The sequence below is a fragment of the Bactrocera oleae genome, chromosome 2 (genome assembly GCF_042242935.1).
Source record: "Bactrocera oleae isolate idBacOlea1 chromosome 2, idBacOlea1, whole genome shotgun sequence".
NCBI classification, from domain to species: Eukaryota; Metazoa; Arthropoda; class Insecta; order Diptera; family Tephritidae; genus Bactrocera; species Bactrocera oleae.
The window spans coordinates 84422138-84444713 of NC_091536.1; the positions used below are offsets into that span (position 1 = coordinate 84422138).

At 35.4% G+C, this 22576-nt stretch overlaps 2 protein-coding genes across 6 annotated transcripts in view; both read left to right on the top strand.

The window, feature by feature from the left end:
- The first annotated feature begins 310 nt into the window (after nucleotides 1-310).
- Nucleotides 311-3440, top strand: mIF2 (mitochondrial translation initiation factor 2). Its single transcript, XM_014241804.3, has 9 exons — nucleotides 311-400; nucleotides 527-704; nucleotides 760-886; nucleotides 957-1484; nucleotides 1559-1608; nucleotides 1667-1881; nucleotides 1935-2139; nucleotides 2199-2856; nucleotides 2913-3440. The coding sequence occupies exons 1-9, from the start codon at nucleotides 378-380 to the stop codon at nucleotides 3083-3085; spliced, it is 2157 nt and encodes a 718-aa protein (XP_014097279.3). The 5' UTR covers nucleotides 311-377; the 3' UTR covers nucleotides 3086-3440.
- A 9381-nt stretch (nucleotides 3441-12821) lies between these two features.
- Ppn (proteoglycan-like sulfated glycoprotein papilin) overlaps nucleotides 12822-22576 on the top strand; it is a 52286-nt gene continuing 42531 nt past the window's right edge. For 4 of the 5 annotated variants that reach the window (XM_036361390.2, XM_036361389.2, XM_070105887.1 and 1 more), the window contains exon 1: nucleotides 12822-13343. In XM_036361390.2, coding sequence (XP_036217283.2) covers nucleotides 13321-13343 — 23 coding nt within the window. In that variant the 5' untranslated portion in view covers nucleotides 12822-13320. The remainder of the gene's footprint in view (nucleotides 13344-22576) is intronic. The other variant, XM_036361388.2, reaches the window with a different exon arrangement.

A 22576-nucleotide genomic window follows, 5' to 3' on the forward strand; every position in this document is an offset into this window, starting at 1 on the left:
GTGTTAAGTAAAATAATTAAGTCAAGAATTGTAGATTATATCCAGATCGCTCTTGAAAAACCTGTCTGGTATGAAAACAAAAATAGAAAACTAATGAAATTGGAGGGATGTCATAAGACCAGAGAACGTATATATATATGATATATATATATTTCTGATATACGTTCTCTGGATATACGTTCTCTGGTATTGAAAACAGCTTAAATTTTTATAACATATATATGATATATATATATATATGATATACGCTCTCTGGTATTGAAGACAGCTTAAATTTTTATAACAACATGGCAACATCCCGAACAGCTGATTAATTTGATAAACAAAAAAAAAAAAATATAGACCGGGATATTGACAACTTGTAGCCTTTACGTAAAATGTTTTTTCGTTCGTTTGTGCGGTAAGAAATTGTATTTTGTGCATGAGATTATAGGCTTAAAAATTAAAAAAATTTGTGTGAATGAAGATAATTTTTTTTAAATGTATATTGTTGACTTCGAAATGATTTGATATCTTCACATTACAGCACAGTAGCGCGCAGCCACTACTGCAGCACGAGGCATTTCAGGCTAGTTGTTGGGCGACAACTTCCAATTAACTTAACAGCCACAACCATAACCAAAACAGTCGTTCAAAATGTAACACGAAGGAATGTTTACACCTGTCATGTGCTCTGCAAACGACGAAAAACCGGAGAGGAGAAGGTGGGTAAATTTATATTTGATATTTGTTTTATTACTAATTTGATTGTGATTTCAGAAATCTGATCGCATCATAGAGTATTCGCCGAAAAAGAAGAAAAGTGGCGCAAAGTTAGAAGGTGTAGTGGATATTTGGCGCCACATTTCCGTGCAAGAACTAGCAGATTGTTTAAAACGTCCGTTAGGTAATTGCAGATATTAGTTCGCATATGATTTCCATATATTTTATTGAAGTTTTTATTTTATCATTTTTAGAGAACGTGCAGGAGGTGATGTTATATGTGAAGGGCGCTGACAATATAGAACCACATGCACGTCTAGACGATCTGAAAATCATACAAGAAATAGTTAATAAATGTGGCGTGAAGACACGTATCGTTTCTGCCCCAGATGTAGATGTGGAAGACTCGGGTGATTTGGGTAAACACCATGATGTGTCACCACGCCCACCAGCTTCAGCAGAACTATTGAAACCACGTCCACCAGTAGTAACTGTTATGGGACATGTGGATCACGGTAAAACAACACTCTTAGATTCCTTACGTGGTGCAGCCGTGGCTGCTGGTGAAGCCGGTGGCATAACACAACATATTGGCGCTTTCACAGTGAAACTTAGTAATGGTGAGCAGGTGACGTTCCTCGACACACCTGGTCATGCGGCATTTAGTGCAATGCGTGCGCGTGGAGCGCATGTCACTGACATAATTGTGCTAGTGGTGGCTGCCGAGGATGGCGTTATGGCGCAGACACGTGAAGTCATCCAGCTGGCGCTGAATGAGAATGGTGAGCATTGTTTTGGCTTTTAAAGGATATAATGGAAAATAATTTTTTTTTGTTATTTCTGCATTTATTAACAGTACCTATTATTGTGGCCATTAATAAAATCGACAAACCCGAAGCAGATATTGTAAATATTTTGAGTTATTGTTAAAATGAAAAAGTATTACTAAAATTTTTGCTCCTAGGAAAAAACCAAACGTGATTTGATGCAAATGGGTTTGGTGCTAGAGGATCAAGGTGGTGATATACAAGCCATACCAATTTCAGCATTGAAAGGCACTAATTTAGAACTTTTAACGGAGGCTGTGAGTACGCAGGCGACCATTATGGGTCTCAAAGCAGATCCTGCTGGACTAATTGAAGGCGTGGTGGTCGAATCTAAGACAGATCCACATAGAGGGTGAGTTCCTTTAACCACCTACTGTTTACTTGTTGTGACAACTTTCTTTTAAGAAAGCTCTCCACTGCGATTGTTACACGCGGCACTTTACGAAAAGGCGCCGTGCTCGTGAGTGGCTTAGCTCATGCCAAAGTGCGAGGTCTCTTCGATCATAATGGCAAACCAATGACGCAAGCAGCACCCGGTACACCAGTCGAGATATTGGGTTGGCGCGAACTGCCACTAGCTGGTGATGTTATACTTGAGGTGGAAACCGAGGTATGTTCATGTACTACTAATCATGCAAAATTTTTCTAACTTTCCAATTTATGTTACAGAAAAAGGCGCATTCCGTGTTGCGTTGGCGTGAGCATGAAGCCAAACAGCACAAAGCCGAAGAGGCTGTTGATGAAATTCGCAAAAAAGAGGAGGAACATTTGGCCAAATATCGCGCTGAGCGTGATGCGCGTCGATTGGCCGGCAAATTTCGTATGCGTTACGGACCGCGCGAAAAAGAAAATATCGAACATGATGATGCGCCACGCGTTAGTATTATCATCAAGGGTGATGTGCACGGTTCTGTAGAGGCTCTACTCGACGTCTTCGATACCTACACCAGCAATGAACGTTGTAGACTCGATGTTGTACACTATGGTGTGGGAAATGTCTCGGAGGGCGATATTGAATTGGCAAAAGCATTTAATGCAATCGTCTATGGATTTTCAGTGCCTGCACCAACGAATGCGCCAAAAGACGTGACAATACGTTGTTACGATGTCATTTATCGGCTTATCGATGATCTTAAAAAAGAAATCAGCAGTAAACTGCCAGCAATGGAAGTGGAAGAGATTGTGGGCGAGGCGAATGTGCTGCAGCAATTCTTCATTAACGATGGCCGCAAAGAAGTGCCTGTTGCAGGCTGCCGTTGTGTTAAAGGTGTACTGAAGAAGGCACACAAATTTCGTTTAGTGCGTGATGACGAGGTTTTATATGAAGGTGCTTTCAACTTCTTTTTTATAAAAGAAATTATTCAAAACTGCAATTTTTTTTAGGTCAATTGGAGTCTATGCGCCATTTGAAAAACGAAGTGGATTCCATAAAAAAGGACGTAGAGTGTGGTTTACGCTTCAAAGATGCCAAAGTGGTGCCGCAAGCAGGCGATACCATTGTATGCTACACAACGCGCATGGAAGAACAACAAACAGATTGGGACCCTGGATTTTAATATGATTTGGTCTAATGGAATTCAGATGTTTAGCAGAAAAGCGTTTGAAATAGTTCGCGATGGATAAATGGAAACTGCATTTCTCGCATAAGAATATTTCTATGCAATCCATGCCCATCAACTCTGCCATGTTAACAATATTTTTAAAGTGAATTTTTTTTTTATAAGATTTCTTAACTTCCTATTTTGTTAAGAATGTCAATAATTAAAAGACATCATTCTAAAAATAAAAAAATTGTAAAAAATTACCTATAAAATGACAAACGAATTACAAATTGTATAACAAAATATTAGTTGAATATACGGCATACTTTGTTATCGGCGCCAAAGCCGCATAGAAACATAGAAATTCACACTTCCTGTTGTTATTTTTCAAACCATTCATAAAACTTGAAATTAAATGCCGCAAAAGCGCGCGCTTAACAATGCTCAATGTCACACAGTGTCTGAATGTAAAACCTCAACACCATTACTAGCTCATTTATTGTTAGCTGTTAGTTATTAATGAGCATAGGATAAGAATGGGGCCCATGAAATGGGAGCATTTTGAGGAGAACGGAACTGGCGATTGATAAGGCGCCATTCATTGTATCAAATACTAATTTGTATATTTGTGCCTAAGTATGTATAAGTACATTAGTAATCGTGTCATTTCTGTGCCGCAAGAACTTTATGAAGTGCTGGTTTCGGGCGAATAATACAAAAAGTGCGAAAAGCGTTTGTACAGCGATACGCACATATCCAATAAGAATGTAGAAGCAAGATAAGCTGGAAACGTACGCAAGTTGTATATACCCACATGTGTACATATGTAAAAAATAGTTTCTTTACATAGATTTTGTAGAAATTTGTATTTTTTTTTAACAGACAGACCGTTCTTCCGAAAGTCAAATAGTTTGGTCGTTTTGGCCTGCCAAAATTTGATTTTTGATCAGACCAAAAACCGTATTGTATAGAGAACTATACAGTTGTATGGCAGCTATATGCTATAGTCATCCGTTCTGAACGATCTCTTCGAAGATTGCTTCATTGCATTAGGCGATAATCTACGTAAAATTTCGTGAAGATATCTAATCAAATGAAAAAGTTTTCCAAACAAGAACTTGATTCCGTTTCAACGAATGAGCTGCTTCTTAGTAAGAAAAGGACGGGTGCTAAAGTTCAGATGGATACTCAAAAATTGAGGGACTAGTTCGTATACATATATAGAGACGAATGGACATGACGAAGTCGACTCAGCACGACACGCTGATCATTTCTATTTATTCTTTATAGGCTGCGTAAAAGAGTAGTACTTTTGATTCGAAAATGCAATTACAGCGGCTCAGAAACTGCTATACGTTAAAAATATTTTACTAATAATGCGACTATACTATTTGAAAGAGGACACATCCTTTAATATTTTCAGAAATGAGTGGTGATTGAAAAATATCAATGAGCTTTTGGAATTATTGAAGGAAACCAAATTGTCAATAATATTTCAGAAAAGTGAAAGTCATTCAATATATATTCTCAGTTATCAAAGTGCGTGCGACCTATTTCATGGTGGAAAAAAAGTAAAAACGAGCTTTGATAATATTTTGAAAACCGGAAATGGTGCGTAACCCGTGTTATACATACATACGAACATATGTATGCGGTAAAAGGTTGAGTAGGCCCGGTGGAGCCTCGGCCACAACCTACTTGTGCTATTAATATTTCGTTCTATGATTTTGCGCATTTGCTGAATTATAGCTTTTATGCGATAAGGAGCTTCCGCTACAAAAATGGTGCCTCTGGGCGGAGGTTAAATAGTTGGAACTAGCTTCAAGGCAGCTGTGGAATTCGCGACACTATTTTCATGTTCGATAACAACTTGCGCTTTTCACAGTTTTATTGTGATGCAAAGTAAATATTGAATTTAAAATTTATTAAAAATAAGAAAAAATAACAATTAAATTAAATAAATCATGTTTGTATAAGATAAATACTTGAAGTATTGTAAAACATAATAAAAAATTTAAAATATAATTATTTTAATAAAAAGCAAAAATAACAAAAACATTTTAAACATTCGTAAAAGTCATTCTGCTTATTCCTTTGTATATGCTGCTCATTGAACTTAAAGTATGATTTTAGAAATATATTTTTAGAATGTTTTGTGATAAGTTATCGTCGCAGGAAATACTAAACTCCGTTATGTAGATATGTATACTGAAGCTCCTTATGAGCTTTGTTTATAAAATTCTAAGTTTTCAAATTTAACGAAGTTACATACATACATATGTATGTACATATATTGTGCATGTACAAGATCGTAGAGTTATATGATGTTTACGTATGGTTCCATCAGCAGCGTCTACACGTTTTCGATTGTAACAAAATATTTCCGGAAATTAATAAAACAAATGAATCTTTAATTAAATATATGCTCAGTTCTTATGTATACATATGTATGTATGTATCTGCTTTGCCCCCGTCATTCACAAATGACAGTCTGATTTTGGTGACAGAGAGCGAGTAGATCATTGCGCCATAGAACCTGATATCGTAGCATTATTGCAAATATGTGGCCATATTCATATGAATTAATACTTTCATAATATGTTTGTATGTGTATGTATGTGTATGTATGTGTATGTTTGTAAATATGTTTGCAAGCAGAAAGCTTATCGCATTTGCTGCAAACACATACACACAAATGTTAGCTCTCGTACATATCTACATATACAATATGTGGTACATAGGCAGCTGTTATTTGCCGAACCTCATGGAAAGCCGATGGATCTGCCCCAGTGACATTGCAACAACTAGAAACAAGCAGTAAATATTTAATGAAAGTGCGTTTCTTATCTATTTTTGCTCTATATGCACTTGCACATACCATGGAGTCGACGAAGCATGCAGGACCTTTCGCTCTTGATTACTTGAAAACGCGTTTTCTGATAGAAATAAAGCTTTTCTTTCAAGCGAGACAAATCAAAGCTAGTAGCAAATGAAATCTAATGGTAAAAGATAACCTTTATTCTATCGGGTTTTTAATATGAGAGTTTTGCAATTATTTCCGTTGAGAAAATGAAAATGATGTTAACCGGAATTACTTTAGTTTATATAATCTTTTTATCTAAATAAATTATTTTTATATAGCTTATAATGTCGAAATTATTTCGAAATACATTTGTATGTCAACTATCATAAATATAAATCAATTCGATTCGAAATTTATTTTAAGGAGCTCCCCTACTGTGAAATTAAAAAAAAAACGATTTTTTCATAATTCGATAGGTTATACCTTTAAAAATAACAGATTAAATTTTAAATCAGTATCTGAAATAGTTTTAAGTTACAGTCTTCTTAAGTGTAACCGCTCAGTTCACTCAGCTTAATTAGTTTATCTTTAAACGCCTTTTTTACACTCAAAATTTTCTAGTGGAGAATGTTTTTATTCCATGGAGAATGCCATAATCACTGTAGTAGTGCAGGACCTTGCTTTAAGCGCCGTCGGAGATCGTATGTAACTCGCAAAATATTAAATTATTTTCTTAAAAAATTTTACTGTGTATTCTTAAAATATCTAGAAATATGCTTTTAAAATTTTGAAACAATTTGATAAAGTAGTTATTATTATTTTTTAAATTCTCAAATTCTCTTCTTTTTCAGGCTGCTGCACTAGGTGTGCTCCTTAACCGGCTTGAAAACCAACAAAATTCACGGCAATAAATGTTTATGTTCTCGCAATAAGCTGTAAGAATTATATTAGTTTCCGTTATATAACAGTTCATTGTAACATCTAAAATTAATCGGTATAGACATGTACTAATATGATCTGGATGAGGAGACGAATTCATTAATTGATACAAATCCATTTCCAATAAAATAATATTTTCAACGAAATCAGATTTTCATTTATAGGAGATAGCTCAGTCATCAAACATCCTTGCCAATATCTGTATAACGTCTATGAGTCACATAGGTGAGCCATTTTAGTGGCAATTAAGTGAGTATAATTATTCTTCTATGTATAAACCTAACGTTTCGACTACGTTCAGTAATCTGCAATATATTAATAAAATGTGGTAAGTAAGTCAATCATCATAATCACATTTGGTACTGAAATAAATGAAATCGGCTCACACATTTTTCTGATTTTATGTTGCATATGTTCATATATTGGCCAGTATGAAAGAGTTACCGAAACCTGTCCAAACCTTCCCAAAGCTCACATGTACGCAATTCAATAATTTTCGTTGTTCTGGTTGATTTTATACTATATTTAATAATTGGTTGGTATGTGAGATATCTTAGAAAAAATTTGGACAATAAGTTTTTGATAATTGTATATGTGATCTTCTATTCTTATGAGTAATATGTGCCCATGGTTTAAAAAAATTTCGTCAGATCTTTTATCTAAGATATTCGCCCTTGTCACCATATCGTCTTCACACAATCTGCTTACTGATAGTGTAACGCCGATAAGTTGAATAATTGACCGTTTTACAACACTACACACCTAATATCATAGAGGGCATATTAAATAAACTTCAAATGATATTAAATAAACTTAAACATTATTTGTTCAGTCATTTAAATTTAAATATGTATCCACAAGCGAGAATGTAAAGTACGCAAATTTTATGAATGAATTGGAAATTTGATGCGGAGCCATAAGGATTTGTTTGCATTTGTTTGTGAGTCAATTAAAAGCACATTAATTTAACACAATGAACGCACTGAGCAGTTTGGATAGGAAGCGGAATTCACTTTTCATGCACATGTTTGGTTTGTACGTATGTACATATATGCAAGTACATAGTTATTTATGTAATTTTAAATATGATGAAGAATTACATTTTTGCATATTTGCATTAAAGGAAATATTTTTAATATGACGTTCGAAAAAAAAAATATATGCAATAAAAAAAATATATGCAATATATATATATATATATATATATATATACAGCTGTGTTCACAAAAATAGCAGTGCGAGAAATGCAATCAAGTAATGTTATTTTTTTTCAAGTTCCGTTACAATTATTCCAACGTCTACGCATTGTTGTTGTAGAATGGAATGTGTATAAGGAAGAAACGAAAAAATCCCGTTAGATTTGCGAGATTTAAGCAAATGAACAAGTCTTTTTGCTAGAAGCACCAGTCTTTGGCTGTTCATTAAAATAGCAGTGCGTATCTTGATAAGCCAAAAAATTTTTGTTAAGACGTTTAATTGATAAAAAGTAAGTGGGGTTGCGTTAGTGACTATTATTAACATTAGAAAACACAGAAATAAATTTCTATTTTTTAACTTAGTGGGCAGGGGCAAACATTGTACTCCTGAAAAAAGAAATATTATAGTGCAACTAAGAAACCTGGGAAAAACATATAAGAACATCCAAGATATATGTGGATGTTCTGCTGAAATGATTCATAATGCTTTAAACTTTAAAGAAATGCCCGAAAATCATGGTATCCAACGTAAAACCACGCCTCATGAGGTCCGATCTATTGTGCGATATAGCAGGGCGCAGCCTTTTGCATCGTCCAGCAAGATAAAAAATGACTTAAGCTTGAATATTAGTGGCGTTACTATTCGGCGACGTCTTAAAGAACAAAATCTCAAAGCGTGCCATCCACGAAAAGTTCCACTGTTAGCCACCAGACATGTCAACGTTTGGAGTTCGCCAAAAGTCACCTTAATTGGCCCATTACAAAGTACATTTTTATTGTGAATGTGAGTTTTGTGGTTATGAATCTGGTTTTTGAAGTGAACACGCTTAAACCATCTCTCTAAATGAGTGAGGGGTCTGTAAAGAACATCTTAATATTAGATGGAGAAAAGGTCTAAAAAATAAAGATTTTCAGAAGATATTCCAGGGGTGCGGTCCTAATAAATATAGTCCGTTGGGCGTGTTTAATAACGTCTTAATAGGCAACCGTTCAACGTTTAAAGATACTAATGAGCACACTGCAGAATAATTCTGTTGGCGAACAATATCAAAAGAGCTTCTTCTAATAACAGTCGTCGCTAGTTAAACTTTGTTGATCCTAAGTATATAATAGGTATATGTATTACAGCAAAATCATCAAATCAAAGATATCAGAGATCAGAGATTGTTTGAAATTTGTATTGCCCCACATTTGTCGAATTAAATAACGTGTTACCAACACATTGTAACTAAAATTTCAAATATATGTACATACTTGTATATAGTTTGTACACAGATTTCTTGAACCAGATAGTATATAGTCTAAACGTCATAATGATAAATAGCTTAATTGCAAACACACACTTGTGGACAATGCGCAGCCGCCAAATCTCACTATATACTAATATACATATACATATGTGTGCATAAAGTCAGATTGTTTCAGCAAGTCGACCTTTAATCGTTTGAACAGTCGCGGTTGTGGGCAACACATGTTCACCGAAAATCAGTCTGAGCCTCCTTTCTGTTAAATGAAATCCTTCAGTATGTCAGCGCTTCAGTGAATTTTACATTTCAATCCTTGAAATACTTTAAAAAATTGTTGTTGTGACTTGACACATTAATTCATTTATTTCTTCCATGAAGAATGCCTCCAGCCCTCAGCACAATAATGCAGTTATTTTAATTTGGCGTGATGTTATTGTTGTTGCTTTTTGGATATTCCATTATTTTTAACATTAATTGCCGAGGCGTTGGCCCTTTTTTCCAAGGAAAGACTCCGAATGTGTGTCGTCGACAGATCACACATGTGTGCATAATTAGTGGCTGCAACGTGTTTGTCAGCGCCACAGCGTCGTATTTGTGATTCTATAACGGGGGAACACGCTCGCGTGATCGTAAGTGTGGCTGATGTTTGTTAGGGTCTGTTGCGAGTAAATATTTTTAGCAGCCTCTACATTCTCGCACTTTTCCTGTGTCATTTTATGTTTTTGAAAGTTCCATTCAGTTTTTGCTCGGCGGAAATATGCCTTTGAACTGTTGTCAGTAAGAGTCAATAAAAATGCATCCCTTTTTTGTTTTCTTGTCGGAAGAAAATCCTTGTTCACATGTTTCTTTCGAATGAATGGAATATTATTTTGAAAAAGGGAAGTCCCAAAGTGAAATTTGTTCTGACAAAAGTAATTGTAGACACAAAATACAAACAATTTCATGCACGTCTAACTTTCGAACTACGTTGACACGCCCGAAAAGATATCTGAATGTTTTTAGAAGTAGTGCGTCAACTAAAGGAACTCAAAAATTCTTAAGATTCCGACATTTAACCCGAATTGATGCGTTAATTATTTAAAGGATCTTAGTCTTTATGGTTTACAAACTTAAAAAAGTTTATCTTCTTACAGACGAGAACAAGGTCGTGTGATACCAAGGATGATAAAAATGTGGAACAAGCACACATCCATTGAAACTATTGAAATAGTTTCTCATTGAGTATCTCAGCTGTCGTTCTTCGTTGTTGAAATCCGCTGTCGCTTAAGATTTGGGTTCACAAAGATTCTCACGGGTTTCGTGCATCAAGAAACGCATTCGCTTAGATTTGTATCTCCACGATATTCTCGAGCTTGTAATGCTTCTGGGCGGCACCAGCGCTTCGGTGAATGAACGCTACTTTAGCTCACAAAGCTGTAACGGCATAGAATTCCTATTTTTCAACCAATTGATGAATGGCCTTGATACTTACCGGTTTTTAACCTAAAGAATTACAGTGCTTTCAGCATAGGTCGTCATATTCGACGCAATTTATATGTGGGTTGTTACATAACTAAAGGCAATATGCACACGACTAGGTAAAATAAATATTATCAATTTTTATACCTTCAACAGAAGGAAATGTCGGAGAACCTATAGCATATATACATAAATGATCAGCATGATGAACTGAGTTGATTCAGCCATGTATCTGTCTGCCCGTCCGTTTGTTGGTATATACGCGAACTAGTCCCTCAGTTTTTTAGATATCGATATGAAATTTTGTACACAACATTTTTATTCCCTAATAAGCTGCTCATTTGTCGGAACCGACAATATCTAGCATAAAACACTTGGGAAGGATATTATAGCTTTTATGCAGCCGACGGAAACGTTTTTTCTTGTTTTTTTTTTTTTAATTTGTGTGCGGTTTTTTCAATACTTTTAATCGACTTCTGTGCATAAAATATCACATCATCAGATCAGATCAAGTCGCATCTGATCACATCACTTAATCGCTTGCAAGTGAATTCCCGCCTTTTCATATAAACAGTGAAAACTTATCGCCAACAGTGTTGATCACTATCATGAGAGCGAAAGCGGAGAGCGCACGTGTGTGTACTTTAGAGAAATGAGTATCTCTCCCATAATAAACAATCAAACAACAAGTGCGATCGCCGTTCACCGGCATAGCTCATCACTATACAACAACTATCTGTGCTGAAGGGAAATATGAATATGTCTCTATATGTGTGTATGTACGTAACCCATGTTTCATGCGGCGTAAGCTAGCCGTTTAAAAGCTGTTGCTCCATCTGCGTGTTTGACAAACCGGCCGGTCGGTCGTTAACAATACCGTGCGCGCTGCGTCACGAATGTGCGGCAGGCGCATGTGGCTCTTTCAGTAAGCCGCTAGAGTTTGTGTTTACTTGAGCAATATTGATTTTTGCCCGCAACACTGCGTGTGGCTGTGTGTGTATGCGCTGGTATAAGTTGGATTTTGTGATATTTTCGTAACAGCAGTAAAAGTTGCAAGCAGAATTTGCAGGCGCGCGAAATGTTCTCAAACAAGTGAGAGTATCTGCATTCAATTGACATAGTCACTTATATTTTTAAAAATAACTTAATGTACTATATGGATCGGCGCAAGTAAACTAAAACTGGAGCAAATGCAGGCGGCGTTAGTTATGTTAGTCATTTTGTATAAACGTATAATATGTATGCATATTGCATGTTGCTTATGTAATGTGACTTTAGTAAATGCAAGGCTTTGTAAAAAAGGAGCGTAGCGATAAAATTTGTAAAAAAAAAAAAAAAATTGAACTTTTTTCTGCTTATAAGCAATTAATCGAGAATTGCTAAAATTTCAAAAAGGGACAAACACATATACATATGTGCATAAAAACTGGCAGCAAGGCGACTTGAAAAACGGATATCAGCTTTGAAAAGCAAAAACAATCACAAATAACACAACACATTTGCTTCTTATATGTATTTCCGAACTGTGTGAGCTGTGTCTTATCAATATCCGCTCAACGCTGACGCCCCACTGCCTGCTCAGAAGCGTTTGAATCGCGCTTAGCGCATGTAGAACGGTGCTAACTTATGTGTGTATGTATGTTTGTATGTTTGTTTGTATGTGTGTGTGTGTGTAGTTACGCGATCGCGCAGCACTCCGCACCAGTGGGTGTTTGGGTGGACGAGGCATATGCCGGACAGCCGATTGTGTTCGGCACTAGAATAACATACAAAGCGGAAGCGCAATCTCACACATAATAAATGCGCTATATTCAAATGTATGCGCGCAAGTATGTGTGCGTGTGTGCTTCGTCGTTTGCTCCAAATGTTGCGTTCTACACATAGATGTGTATGTGTGTGTGCATGTAGATCGTCGTTGCTGGATTCTGACTGCAGATCATTCTGTTGGCGTTCACTTTGCGCTGGAAGTCAATTCATTGTTGCTTTCAGCGGAGATTGTGGCATGTTTCTGCTGTTGTCGTTGTTGTTGGTTTGCCTTACGTTGTGCCATTGATCGTGCGCGCCGCTACACCGTCTACCCACTAACTGCGATCGTATGCTCCGTCATTGTGATCAGTTGCGTGTTGGCGTTCCTGTCCAACGGGTGTGCTTTCCTTTTTCGCTCGCGTTCGCGAATCGTTGTAAGCAGTGTCCTTGCGCCAAGCAGGACATTTGGGATTGGATTGTGTTGTGAAATTGTTTGTGCATAAATACCAATACATATATATATATATATATATATATTGTATATATGTATAAATATATGTATAAGCTAATTTACTGTTACGTACAAGAATATATGTATGTGGTGCTCAGCTATAACGATATCCTTGTAGAGCAGTGTAGATAAATATTGGATTAATCTGTTGGAGAATAAAAACACAAATTGTATGAAAACAAAACAAAAACATAAATTAAGTTATGTGTTAAGCCAAAAACATTTACACATGTGCAATAATTAGAAAAAAAAAACTTAAATATAAATTTCTTTTCACTCTAAAAATAACGGTAAAGACAAGGGTGGAAAAACTTTTTGGAATCCCAGCAATTTAAATAAGAGTCAACAAAATGGATTTGTCGAGGCGGTTGCGGTAAGAATAAAAAAAAATTGCAAAAAATAAAATGACAAAAAAAAATAAATTATAAATATGTAAAAAACTTAAAAAAAAATAATTTTAAATTTTTTGCCTGGCGCTCCTGATGGCAGGATGCTGTTACGAGCAATCATGAAAAATCAATTTTATTTAGTTGGTGATTAAAATGATTTGTGCTGATATATGTACAGACAATATCTACAGAAGTTTGTATGTATGTATGTCTGCCTCAAATGCGCCTGTTGTGCAATTGATTGAATCTCTTTGTGTACTGTGCAAATTAATATGTCAATAAAGGATTTTAATTTAATTTCGAAATGTTTGTGAACGCACTTGAAGATATACATGCAAGTGTAGCAACAGCTGATGGGCTGTTTGGGGGATTGCGTTGATGGCTATAGATCATATACGCCCTGATGTGTATGTATGTGTAACTGTGTGCCTGCTGAATAGCAAGTATGTGTGTTAAAGCGTTCTTAAACACACACACACACACACAACCATAGCTGAGCAAATATATTTGCATGCATTTGCAACATTTCGAAATTTCGAACTCTGTCAGCGCTTAAGCTCGTATTTGCGTAGTCGTGTGTATGAACTATGGCTGACATTGAGCTATTAAAATATTTGAATTACATCAATTTCTGCCATTTCCGCTACTAGCTCCAATTACTATTGTATTCTTTACGCTTTCTCTATTTTCAATGCTTGGCCAACGGTATAGCAGTGTCATTTGCGTTTGTTATCCTTGTGGCACAGTTTGGATTGCACGCTTCTAAAGCACATGAAGTGCTGAGCTTATCCATTATCGATGCAGGCAACAACAGTCGCATAAATGTGATAAAGCACAGAGCATTTAGATTTGAATTCGTCATCTACATTACTCAATTCATTATTTCAACTTCAAATACACTTTCACTAACTCGCCACATTTCAATTTGCGGCCACTTTACTTGCTTGAAATCTCCGATAAATATTTGTTTGTCTATTTGGTGCTTTTAAAGCGACAATTTTGTAAATATTTGTGCTCGGTCTTGCTGCTTCATGAATGTTAAGTATATTTCATTGATTTATTTGAAAAAAAAAGAATGAAAATGAAAAAGCTTTAAAATTATTGATGATACAAGCTAGAAATGCAAATAGTATACTTAGTTGAGGCAACTCTATTGATATAAAAAAATAATAATATTAGTTAAAAAATTAATGAAATAACATTTGTTGCATTTAAAAAAAATTTTCAACAAAAATTATTTTGATTAATATTCATACATTTTATAAACATCTTGTTCGTGATTTAAACTAAACACCAGTGTTTCCACAGAAATGAAATTGGATACCAATTACAATTTTTTAGTTACTCCCTTTTTTAGGTTGTGGTTTTTTGGAACATTAAAAATTAGTTTGATACATTTTAGTCTAAGTTTTATATATCATTTTAGGATGCTTCGACAACACTTCCAAACTTTTTAAGTTCATTTAACGACAGATGATTTTTGATTTTCTTATACTTATAAGATTCCGAAATTTTTAGATTCATTTAACGTCAGATGATTTCTAATTTTTTTTTTTACCTAAAAGGAGTCTATCGACAGGAATTATGAAAAATTTCACAGTCAATATATACATAATATACAAATGATTCCATCTTTATTTTCTCGAACTTCTTTCTGTAACTCATAAGCCCGACAGCATCTAAATAATCGTTTTAAATTGCAATGTATGGAAATACTACAATAATTGAAACGCTTGAAAGTAATTTCGAATAGAGTGGGGGAATATTTTACTTCTCTCAAGGTAATCTACTAATTTCTTTAGTTTTTAGTGAGAGAGGTTGGCTTTAGTTGTTAGAATCTACAAAAAACAAATTGTTTTCAAGAACTAATTCATTCGTTATAAGGGTGTTTTTTTTTTGGTGCGAGTATTTTTTTGCCGCTCGTTTACAACAGAACAAGGCCAAGGTTCAATAACTTCATTAAGTAACAATGTAAACATATATTTATATCAGGTTGATAATTAAGTATTGTAGTATAGTAATATCATATAGTTAAATGTAAATAATCAGTTTTAGTTTGGCAATTTCGTATTCAGTTTTTCGATTTTCTCATAATTATAATATATAATTACATATGGATCTTTACGGGTACTATTGAACCGATGTTAATAATTTTTGGATAAGCATATATTATTAACAGTAAAAGATATTCTCTGACTTTCGTTACGATAATTCACAGATTGACCGTTAAAAAGACAGTCATCGGCACAGAGACTCACATAGTTGTTATGTCTGGCTTTAAACGCTATAGTCCGTTTTGAACCATTTTTAATTGTGAGGTCACATACCTCAAACGAGTTATTTCTGGAAAGTTTTTTTTTCGATATTTTCTTTAGGGCTTGATTTACAATATATATAGTAAAGTGAAATATACAGAAAATTGTGATATGTAGGAAGTAGGCGTGGTTATAGTTCGATTTCACTAATTTTTGCATTTAGATATATAAAGTTTTGTTGAAATTGTTGAGTCGTTCTGATATATAGGATTTCACCTAAAGGTGGTCGGTGCCACGTTTGTTGTCTAATTTTTAGATTGCTTCCTTTAAAACCCCCAAATGCCATCTTAGCTGTTTTCTTAAATTGAAAAATCCCATTTCATTCCTATTGCTTATTATTTTTACCCTTGATAAACATCATATCAGTTCATCATTTTCTTTACATTGATTACTTTATTCTATAATTGGAGGATACAAAACTGACGTATAATCTAAAAATTCCCCAAAATAACGTAAACCATATACTTATGTATATTTTTTAGAAATGAAGAAAGAGTTTGCTTAGCAACAACGGTCTACAGAAGAAGCCCTCCATTTATTACGAGTGCTAATTAAAATCTCAAATTCCATAAGTTTTGAACTTTCCTCTGTTTTTCATTACGGTTGTACGTGCTTCAATGATAAACCAATAATATTTTGTGATGAAACTAAATATTTAGCGGTTTCTCATATCAAACTACAAACACACGTGGCGCCAATTTGGGAAATGCAATGCCGTTAATGCAAAACAAAAACCAGAACTGGCAACAGTTGCACATTTCTCTTGTCGCACGATGAGCTAATAGTATTCACGCATGCGATTGTTTTCGTTTTTTCGACGTCAAATTGTTCAGCAACAAATGATTATTGAAAGATATTTTGATACGCTAAATTTGCGAAGAGTTCACGCAGCGCTCACGGCCAGCCATTACAGCCACACAAATATAATAAAATTATATTAAGTGGGTGCTACGTTAAGTGAACTTGTAAATATTGTTGAGAGTGCACCTGAAAATGCATGCACACACACACACATACATACGTACAAAGTTCTATGTTTGGTTAGGAAAACGAAAGTCGATCAAGTGCATTGTGCTCGCCTGGAAAATTGATTTGTTTAGAATTAAATTGGTAGACACTTTGCCACATGTGTAAAGCCACAAGTGGAGCGGACGCATCTATAGCTGGTTGCACGCTGTGGGGCAAACACCACACGCTGACTAAGTGTTTGTGTTAAGTACTTATGTAATTACTTACAATGTAATGTGAGTGTGCATATAAATATACATACATATGTAAATATGTGTATTAGGGTGATCGTTTTTTTTGTTTTAATTTTTGCAAGGCTTTCCACATTTTCCAATACTAACAAGGTCTTGTTCAAATCTGTTTCTATTGGTGAAAAAAAAAATTTTATTTTCTGCACTTTAATATATTAATTAACAAAAACTCGTTTTAATATCTATTTTTAGCTTTTTTAATTTTTTGAATTATTTGTGATAGTAGACTTTTTTTGCTGCTTTGAGATGACTGAGATCCAATTTCATTGAATCTAATTGTGACTAATCTATCTTTAACAAAACAATTTTCTTCAAAATTTGGCCTTACTTTGCTGTCTTTCAAAAGATTTTCGAAAGAAAATTCAACGATGTGTTTTAAGTTTGCTTGAAAACTAACTTGTAGATATTTTCGTAAGTGCTTTTAGCCTTTGAGAACTACATGAGAGAGAGAAAGAGGGAGCAATATAATTTAGGCATGAAAACTGTTGTTAAGCTTAGTCGAAATCCAACACTATGTCGTATATAAATTGGGTAACATTTTAGGTAGCCTTTCAGTTAAAAATTCAATAAATCAAAATGAAATTACCTTCCGGGCTTACCTTCGTTTATTAAAAATCTCGCTTCTTTTCTTCAGCAAATCGTTGCACTGTAAGCTTCAGGTTTGACTTTAGATCTTTAGAAATCCTACTTCTCTTAATTTACTTGCTTTGATAATTATTGAAAAAGAACCTTTATTGAGCAAGTATTCTCAAAGAAATTAACTCGAAATTAATTAGGGCTAGGGCTATATGCAATCTATACTTATACATATATTATCAGTTTAAATATGGGTTTAATTTTGTTTTTGTAAAATAATTACTTTCAAATACTCCTCCTTTTTATACTCTCGCAACCTGTTGCTACAGAGTATAATAGTTTTGTTTACCTAACGGTTGTTTGTATCACCTAAAACTAATCGAGTTAGATATAGGGTTATATATATATAAATGATCAGGATGAAGAGACGAGTTGAAATCCGGGTGACTGTCTGTCCGTCCGTCCGTCCGTGCAAGCTCTAACTTGAGTAAAAATTGAGATATATTTATGAAACTTGGTAGACATGTTTCTTGGTACCGTGAGACGGTTGGTATTGCAGATGGGCGTAATCGGACCACTGCCACGCCCACAAAACGCCATTAATCAAAAACAAATAACTTGCCATAACTAAGCTCCGCAATAAGATACAAGACTGTTATTTGGTACACAGGATCAAATTAGGGAGGGGCATCTGCAGTTAAAACTTCTTTTAAAAAGTGGGCGTGGTCCCGCCTCTAATAGGTTTAATGTGCATATCTCCTAAACCGTTAATGCTATAATAACAAAATTCACTAGAAGCAAATGTTTTTAGCACTTCTATTGACGGTGTGAAAATAGTTGAAATCGGATGGCAACTCCGCCCACTCCCCATATAACGGTACTGTTAAAAACTACTAAAAGCGCGATAAATCAAGCACTAAACACGCCAGAGACATTAAATTTTATCTCTGCGATGGTATAAATTGGCTTTATAGAAACCGCGTTCAAAATTAGTCAGTGGGCGTGGCACAGCCCACTTTTAGGTGAAAACCCATATCTTGAGATCTGCTCAACCGATTTCAAATTCGGTGCGTAACGTTCTTTTCATGTTTCTATGTCATAGTGCGAAAATGGGCGAAATCGGACTACAACCACGCTTACTTCCCATGTAACACCATTTTCAATTCCATCTGATTCTTTCACTTTCCACTATGCAAATCAGGTAACAATGATTATATCGGGGTAAAACTTTGCGTGAATAATGCAATTAATGTATGCCACCTTGCGGCCAAAAATTGTCTAAATCGAACCAAAACTGTTCAAACCCCTAAGTACTAAATATATGGGCCCCATTGCCTATAGTTGACCTTCTACCGAAAATATCAGTCAATCCACAAAGAAATCTCAAACGAGTATACCATTTGACTTTGCGAGAGTATAAAATGTTCGGTTACATCCGAACTTAGCCCTTCCTTACTTGTTAGTTTATAAAACAGAAGTGTGGTAGTTAAAAGCTAATTTTTGTAGTAGACCACCTTAGTAAATTTTCCAATTGTTCTAACACATCCACACCCATACACACATGCTGGAAGGTGTGTGTCTTGGACTAGCATGTGTGTTAGTACTTCAACACACTTAGATACAATATTTGGAAATAACGTAATAAACTTAAATAGTTCGGTGAAGATCGAATAATAAAATTATTTGCGTTTTTGCCATTGATGTGATTGTTGTTGTTGCACTCGATCTTGCTGAAAAAACAAATGTGTGAATAGCTAAAGGTGGTTTCAAATGGGTGCGTGCGCGGTGTGCGCGGCCACCGCAGCAAAGTCAAGCAATCAACATCTATGCTAGTAGTTGAGCTATTAAAGTAAATATTTATATTAACGGGAAAAACGCACAGCTTAATCACAGCCATACTCGTATGTAGAAGGTGGCGCCGCGCTGCAACCAAATTGGTAAAGATTAAAAGAAGCGTTTTTTATGTAGTTGAATTTCGTGCTTAGATATATGTATGTTGTATATATCTGTTAATAATTGCAAATATATATCGAACAAATACATACATGCACACGTGTGACAAAATTTACTCAGAAAACAGATATGCACAATCCTGCGCGCATGCCACATCCTGCTTTTAGTCTGTGTGGAAACAAAGCAAATGAAAACGCTTTGATGTATTTCTTGACAAAAACGGCAAGAACAAAGAAAAACTGTGGAAATTTTGCTCCACTTGTGGTTATTTAATCTCTCATACGCTTAGGTGCGTCACTCATTTCGCGCTGAATTTCCTTTACAGCTGAGGTATAGCCCCATTTAGCTAACTTATATAGTACATGTGTGTGTGCAGTTGAGCAAGTTGAGCAGTTGCTGTGGCAAAAGTTCCAAGTTAGGCAGAAGCATTTGAATTGAAACATAACACGAGTGACGAGCGGCCTCCAAACGCTACTTCCATGGGCGTGCCTCATTCCAACGTCAATCCGACAAGTGCCACAAATTCGCAGCTAATAAACTGTGTGATAAATACTAGATTGCAATGCGCTGGCAGTGCCTTGGCGCAAAATGTGTGCAAACATGCATGCGTGTGGTCATTCCGAAGCCCTGCTGCTGCTAATCAATCTTAGCGCAAATGCTGATGTGCCTCATTTAGAAAGTCAATCACAGTGAAAAAAGCTATTGTTGTTTCTTTATTTCTCTGTCATATTACACTTGTTGATCGCGCATCTGTTCGCTAAGTTTTGTTTCACTGGTTTTCGAAAAGTCGAAAGTGAGGTTAACAATTCCGACATAGCCAAGTATATAGTTCATATTTTAATATTTTAATTAAGTTGACTATAATTAATATACTGCCTACTAATTACTATATGATAGTTTGGTGTAAACTTACAAACAAATAATTTTCTGATACATTGCCCCACAGCTGGTATTGGCGTGGATTTTGACATTTCCAGAAGCAAAAGCCATTTTTTACTAATTATTTCTCGTACTAATTACTTCTTTTAAATGTAAGCTTCGCATGTTGAAGCCATTTTTCCAGTTATATTGTTTTCAGCTCTAGATTTCTGCTGTATGTGGTTGCGCTCAGCCATCTACGTTTGCATTTTTCTCAGTAAAAGGGTTTTTCCGTACACTTTATATACAAATATATCTCTAATTGTTATCCTTCTTTGTAGCAAATTTCCAAATTATTACTAAAGATGAATTCTTTGGTTCAACGCCTCTAAAAAAGACAGATATTTGCAACAGACTCTCATAGTATATTTTAATGCAGGACACGAGTATATTAAGTAACCTTGCAGTAATGTATGCTCGCTCAAGTTTGGTCTAAGGTAAGTCCAAACGTTATCAGTATAAGTACTTCCTCAAACTATATGGGCAACTGATTTAATTCGCATAAATAGTTCATTGAAAAAAAATGAACTGCTCGACAACTGGTCGCAGAATGGTCATATTGCGATCAATTGTCTTGTAGTAGTATGAATATCTCACTATTTCCGCTTTTTAGCAGTCTTCAGCAATTTTTTCAATTATTCTCTTAAGCTATATACTTGTAAATGCTAAAATCCCAAAAGCTTTAATTGCCTGGTAAAGAGTTTCCATAGAGGACCATATTAAACAGTTTTACTGATCACCTGTCCCCAGTTTCCCTGCGTTTTAAGGCAATTCTCAATTTTTTTTTTTTTTAATTTTAGTGTTTCCGCTTTCTCTAATATAAAAAGCTTTGAACTTTTTTAAATAAATTGTGAACTCTTTTGTTCCAACTTTGTTTCAATGTAGCCACTTTTGTCTCATATTTCCGTTCTTAACCTCTATCTTGGAACTAGAACTTTAATTAAACAGCGCAGTTCGACGAAAGTTTTAAAATCACCACTCCAATTTTAACTAGTTAATTAGCAGTACTTTTCGGATGACCACCGCATTCACCACCGTCGGTTGGGCTTCTGTTAATATGCGTGAATGTATGCGTAAAGAGTATTTTGGTAAAAGTCATAAAGTTTTTAATTTTCTGCGTATCTTATGGTACATGGGCTACGCATGCTTAAAAATATATACATACTTGTACATATGTATATATACCTATATCGATAAATGCACATTTGTATATGTATATATTTTTGGGTACGGTACATATGCTTTGAGGCAATGGACTCGAGCGGACATTGGCCAATGAGGCGACATAATAAATGCGTGAACACCGTCCACATTTACGGCATTAGCAGGAAATTCGTCATGACTCCAGTCACTGCTGGTTGCCGTTAGCTGGTGCTTCATGCATGTGTGTGCTTGGTGTTGGTGGGGCTTTTCTCTGATGTTTGTGACTTTTTGGCCGCGTTTATGCCACTTGAAATCATCAACGCCACCATAGTTACCGCCGGCAACGTCGTCGCCACAAGTGAAACGACTTCAATGGCATTGGAAGGCGAACATTTGGCGAATTTGATCGTACATACACACCAACATACAAGCAAGTTCGCTTCTTTTTCGCCGACCTCCTCAAAAGCTGGCGAATCCGTCAGAATGTTATTTGTTTACATGTTGAATGTGTGTTGTCGTTGGCGGCTGTCGCAGTTTTGAACAAGGAAGCGTTTTGATGTGTATAAATGTGCTCAACATATGTAGATATGTATGTCAACGAGTAAATCTGATTATGTACATACATATCTGTTGCAAAATGTGTGCGACACGCGCACAAGCCAAATACGTTTTCTTTCATTTTTGCTGTTGCTTGTGTCGGTCTGACACAGTGATCATCCGACTTTTGGATCCTATATCTATAAATGTATATTAGTACGCATGTTGCCAGCCGTTTGAATGCATGCCACATTCGTCATAGTTTACATCATTTGCATGAAATGCACGTGCGAATTACGTCTGCAGCAGTGTTGGTAGTTATTCTACGTCAAGAACCGCAACAACTGTTGAATCGAATTGCGTTTGGGTGTTGGCTTGCTTAGCCATTTCTTCTTCTTGGCCATTTGCGTTGCCAGACACTTTGCGAATTTTGTAATATTCATGTGTGGCACATTAACTCCGTATGTCTTTTTGTTGCTATATTTAGTCAAAGTTCATTTGGTATATTTAGTTGAG